This window comes from Citrus clementina, unplaced genomic scaffold (assembly GCF_000493195.1).
Source record: "Citrus clementina cultivar Clemenules unplaced genomic scaffold, Citrus_clementina_v1.0 scaffold_2, whole genome shotgun sequence".
NCBI classification, from domain to species: Eukaryota; Viridiplantae; Streptophyta; class Magnoliopsida; order Sapindales; family Rutaceae; genus Citrus; species Citrus x clementina.
The window spans coordinates 20,850,918-20,857,295 of record NW_006262688.1 but is presented as its reverse complement, the minus strand read 5'-3'; the positions used below and the strand labels follow the sequence as shown (position 1 = coordinate 20,857,295).

General features: G+C 28.3%; 1 protein-coding gene across 1 annotated transcript; it reads right to left on the bottom strand.

Annotated features, from left to right (window-relative positions):
- Nucleotides 1-852, bottom strand: LOC112100955 (L10-interacting MYB domain-containing protein-like). The gene has a single exon (XM_024190833.1). The coding sequence runs from the start codon at nt 850-852 to the stop codon at nt 1-3; it is 852 nt and encodes a 283-aa protein (XP_024046601.1).
- Between the last annotated feature and the right edge of the window lie 5,526 nt (nt 853-6,378).

Sequence of the window (6,378 nt, the reverse complement as noted above, 5' to 3'; positions counted from 1 at the left end):
TCACTTTGTATTTTTCTCATAATTAAGCCATTTCAATTTGACATTTGGATCTTCTATCTCATTAAATAAATCCCTTTTCACTTTGTCCGTAAACAACTGACTAGCAAATAACCACACTTTACTCCCAGCCTCAATGTTTGGTAAAGAAGCAACCACTTCCAATGCTTTATAAATCTCTTTCCCACTTGTATCATTTTGAGAGTTTGAAGTTGTGTTCCTTTTCTCTACTGCATCAATGAGACGATCAAGCTGCCTTGACAGTTTTACAGCACCTCCTACTTTGTTCCCTTTTAAGGCCACTCTTTTACCTTTGCTTCCCTTACTATCATCAGACACAATATACTCATCAGAGTCAGCAGTACTCTCAACACAAAGAGATTCAGATGCGTCATTACTCTCTAAAGGAAAACCAGATGAGGGAACCCAAACATGCTCACCAGTAGCCACAGTGTTCATGAACATTAAATTTATTTTTTTCTCCAACTCTGGATCAATACCATTTTTCCGAAATCTACTGAATTGCAGATTTTCCTTTATTTTCTTTTCCCACCATTCCTCACTTGCATCAATTGTCCTCAACCTATGATTCCACCCTAAACCAGCTTCCTTACCAATCAAATTCTTCCACAATTTCCAATCAGTTCTAAAAGAATCCCATTTATTTTTCATTTGAGTTCTGTTGTAATCTAATCCAGTTTCTCTAATGAACTCCTTAATCAAATTTTCATATCCTTGGGAAGTCAAATGAGTCCCAGGACGATGTCCGGCATCCACCTCTTTAATGCATAAGTCACAAAATACATCTAAAGTCTGGGGGTTCCAGGTAGCCTTACTAGTTGAGCTATTAGACATAATTTCATACACTTAAACCTAGGAAAAAAAAATATTTCTTTGTCAAACAACAATACAGGAAAAATAAGAACATAGAAGTTAATAAAATTACTAGAATCTTGTTATGGATGGTGGAAGGAAAAATAATTCGATATTAAAAAAATTTAAAAAAAAAAGACAAACCAGAACAAGTTACTTTAGTTGTTACTTTACTTGAAATACTTTTAATCAAACACTTAGTTTACTTGAAATACTTTTCCAGCAAACAATAATGATCATAGCCCACGAATAGAAACAATTACAAGAAAGTCAATAAAGCAACAAAAGACAAACCAGACTAGGAAACAAAGAAATTCAACTAAACAATCATTAGGTACAAACTGCAATTGCATTTAGCCTCACAATCTCAAATTTGCTACGTGCTTTGATATTTCCTGTACTATTCTTTTGGCCCATCCCAAAGAAATTGGATAAGACCTATACAATTGCAATTGCAACACTTTCCCCCTTCTTTTGACTGTGCCAAAACATCAACTTGAAATCCGGAATTTGACAAACTTCCCTTTGTTTACTGAAGCATAGTATTTCATAACGTAGGCATGCATTTTATTATTTAATGTTTTGTAGAACTAGAAACTCAAATCAAACAGGGGCTGTGCATGTCTACAAAAAGCAACTACAAAAATAAAAACTACGATAAAAACAATGGTTACAAGCAAATAAATCACACATGACCCATCACCCATCAATTTATTCTAAACAAAAGCCCCAACATTTTATGAACGAAAAGGAAGAAAATGAAAAATTGCTTGCAATAGAGTAAAGGAGCACTAAAAAATGAACAACGGGTAGAGGAAAACGCACCACTGACAGAGGCGTATGAGAGTGGCCAGTGTCGGAATCGCATCAATTGGAACTCCCACAGTCGGAATCGTGCTGATGAGAATGGGTGTTTAGGGTTTGTTTAAAAAAATTGATTTGAAATAGAACTCCCACTGACACGACTGTTTGATAAAATTAAAATGGAATAATATATAAGGCTAATTTAGTAATTAAACTTGCAGCTGGGAAAACAAATCTGCTAAATTGTCAAAACCCAGGTATAAGTGTTACCAAACACTTTAGTAGCTGGGCTTTGACAACCCAGCTACCTCACCACACTCCCAAACGGGCCCTTAGTGCACAAAGGTCACAACTGTCTTGAAACCACACAAGACCCGAAGTTTTTGAATTAACTGATATCAATTAACAAGGAATAAAATTAGAAACTATATATGTCTAGAAAGATTTATTCCTCAGGAGTTCAAAGAATTTTATGGTTTTCTATTTGAAGGTTTCTACATGAATATATGGCTTAAAGAATGCTGACTGCTCAGAATCACTGAAGCAACCAACTTAAAAAATGTATTAGTTCTTTGTTTCAGCCTCTTTCCCCTAGAAGCATGACTGCCAGACATTACATGCTCATTTTTCTTACATTTCTACATGTTTTTTTTTGTTTTGTCAAATTATCGAACAAGTGTTTGATTTTAAAGCATTGGTCATTACATGGTTACATAGCTGAAATCTCCACATAACCATCTCTCTACTCAACAACAAAATAATCATAACAGTTCTAAATATCAAATTACAAAGAATATATACAGTACTAACTTTGTTGATCAATATCCATTGCTTTCTTGTAATGATAGCTCCTAGATTTACCTTGAACATAAATTTTTTGAAAACTCAAAAACTTGATTAATTGCCAAAAAACTCTACTCAAATTTATTTAGATTGATTGACCAAAAACTCCACTCAAATTTGTTCCTTGATGAGATATTGTTTGCTGCTTGCAAATATGAGTTTGAATTGTGTTTTATTGATACGAACTTATTCTACCAACAGTCAGCGGTTAACAAGTTTTATTTGTTAAAATAAACCGTGTGGGATCGTGTAGTTTGCTCAAGTCCGAGAAATTTTAGTGACCACCCCTACAATTTTAAATATTCTCACAATTTCACTTAAATAACATATTTTGTTTAATTACACAAAATTCATGGGAATACTTAATTACATTTTAAAGTTTATTTTACTATGTATCCTTCACCATTCATTATTGGCTTTTCGTAATTTTATTAAGTAATAATGTCAGGCCAAACATGAAAGAGTTTCAACATTTAATTAATTTGAAAACTCAATGCGATACTCAAAATTGATAAAATAGTACTTAATTCATACCCTTAATGTTATAAGATAATTCGATTATCATGTAATCAAAATAATTTCAAAATTTATCAATCGGATATAGTTTGTGCGGTTAGATTATTTTATTCTAATGCATGGCCATGGAAGATTAACGGAAGTTATATGTGTATATATATATATATATCCAGTGGTGCAATATATGCAATAGCCTTTGATTTCTCATGGTATATTTTATTGGTTTACTAGCTTATAAAACCATATGCAAATGCTGAAAATTGGACTACAGTTTGAAATATCACGTGGTATATCTCATTTGACATTAGATTAATGTATCTAGTGCCCATAAAATATGGTTTACTTTATTAGTCTACAAATTAGCTTTTGTTAATATTTATATTTCACATATCAATTCATAATACATTATGGTAATTACGACTTTAATTTCCCACCTATTAATAAATAGGGGTAAATAGAAGTACTGAATATGTGTGTGTGTCCATTACTTCATATGTTTTAATAACTACAAGGAAAATCACCTCTACTAACCTTTTCTCGTGCCATTTTTATTACATTTTACCAATTGTCTTTTATAATACTATTTTGTGAAAGAAAGCTAAAATTGACTACTCAAAAATGTCTTTATATTTTTTATTACATTTTACATAAAATTTTCTTAATTTAGCCGGCTTTAACATACTTATTAATATTCTTGCTGTCTTGCATCCTCATTCTACGTTTTTTCGAACGATTTTCCTATTAATGATTCAACAATGTTTTTCAATCCTCGACAAGTTTGAAAAAAAAATAAATTTGATGCTCTTCAACTTTTAATAATTATTAGTGGAATTCAAGTGATCACGGGTACAAAACACAACTATTCAATTTAATTAATTAGAAATCTACCTACATATTCAAATTTATGAGTGAGTCTGAGTGATAATGACTCAAGAAATCGTGCTGACTAATAAGACTAGCCGACAATTTTCCTCCCGAGGAATTATATTGATAACATTTCAACTGATTGTTGATGATGCTAATTAAAGTTATTGAAATTTAAAGATATTATCAGCTGTTGATTTGAATATTACTCCAATATAGAAAATGCTACAAAAATTTAAATTAATTCAATTTTGCGCCAACTGTATAAAATCTGTATCATCCATCAATGTTATATCCATTGGGAAAAAGAAAATCAATTTTCCACCTAATAATTGCAAATAGTATCAATTTCCACCCTTGAGTCTTGACTAAAGAATACGACCTGTTTTTATTTTTTTGCCTGTTTTTATTGTCCTTTCACTTTCTTTAATTTTTGTGCTTTATGGATTTGTTTGGCACACTTTTTGCATTAATTGTATTGTGTTACGATGTATTGCATTAGGATATCTACATTGCAATATTATGTTTGGCGCAACATAGACAATATTATGATAATAATATTATTTTTATATTGATGCCAAAATTAAATTAATATTATTTAAATTTATTAATATTTTAGGATTCCATTATTAATTATTGAAATTAAGTATTAAATAATTATTTTTATATATTAATTTTATAATAAACATGATTTAATCATATACTATGATTAAATAATAAAACACTACAATACTATGTTATAATATTAATAATATTATATTATAATCTAATTTATCTCTATATATTAGTTATTGGAATATAGTATAATCATATTATAATGTAGTAAAATTTAATATTATATTTAAAAGTATAATACTACATAATTACATAATATAAATTAAATTATATTATATTATATTTATAAAACAATATGATATTAAGTTATAAATTAATTTTTATTGAATAATAAATGATAAAATAAAATTAAAATACTTTTTTCATATTTAAAGTAAATAATTAAAATGATTATATTTAATGAAATAAAATAATGTATAATCATTTATTTATTAAATATTTAGGTGTGTTACTATCTTTTATTATTAATTAAATTAAATTTTTATTTAAATATAAATTAATATATAATAAATTTAAATTTCCTATAATTCATTAAATAATAAAAGTTATATGATTATAATTAAAATATAAACAATGTTTGAATATAATACAGCTGAAACCCTACCACCGTCTCCCCTGCGAATCTATTTTATACACCTTTTCTTATATTAGCCAACTTTTAAATGTAGTGCAATGCAACTAAAAATTTTAACCAAGCATGAGTTAGCATAAGAGTAGTGTTTTAATGCAATTGCAATACAATGTAATGCGAGTTGCCAAATGTATCACAAATTATAATGTGACACAAAATGAAAGTGATGGAAGACTTATATCCTTCTCAAAGAGAACATTATTAATAATTAAAAAAACTGATATAAATGGAGTTTTAATACCTTTTATATTTAAATCCAAAATAACGTAAATTTATCAAAATAGGTAAAATCAAGTTATTTTTACATATTACATGCACTAAAATAAATATAAAACACTGACTTCCAAAAAAAAAAAAGCAAAATTGAGCTAAACTAATAAAACTAAAATGTATGTATATTTCTTAATAATATTACGCTAAACTAGTTTTCCAGAAAAAAAAATTCTTTTATAATAATTTTTTATAAATGTTAATTTTAAATAATAAAATTATTGAAGTAATTGATTTTTTTTATGTATTTATATGGGGGTGAAAAAGAAATTTTTGAATTTCAATATCAATAAGGGTAAAAAAAAAGACCAGTTTAGAAAATGAGATTTTTATTCCACATTCTCATTTTGAGTGGTCCTATAAAATTGATTCTTATTATGGATTGTATTTTCTGAAAAATAAACAAGAATGTGACTGATAAACAAGCACACCATCAGTTCAATTCCGTCGATATCCCTTCTTATTTAAATACCATTCTTATTTTTTCAAAAAATTAAAAAAAAAATAGAAGACTTCCGATTTCAAGGGCAAAGTTTGCAATAAAGTTGACATATTAATTTTGCAACAAAACAACAAATCTACCACTCACCTCTTGCTAATGGTAATAGCAATCATAATCTGGCAACATTTTATTGGAGGGATATTATATACATAGATTAGAAATGGGATGTCGAGAATATTTTTGCTTCTAATAGAAAAGGGAAAATAAGGGGAAAAAGAAAAAAAATAAACTGCATATAAGAAGTTGGAGCATCCATGTATTATTTATCTAAGGCGCAAAAGTTGACATATTAATTTTGCAACAAAACAACAAATCTACCACTCACCACTTGCTAATGGTAATAGCAATCATAATCTGGCAACATTTTATTGGAGGGATATTATATACATAGATTAGAAATGGGATGTCGAGAATATTTTTGCTTCTAACAGAAAAGGGAAAATAAGGGGAAAAAGAAAAAAAA

Excerpts from the sequence above, each read along its gene's own strand:
- LOC112100955 (XM_024190833.1), bottom strand. The coding sequence starts at position 852 with ATGTCTAATAGCTCAACTAGTAAGGCTACCTGGAACCCCCAGACTTTA.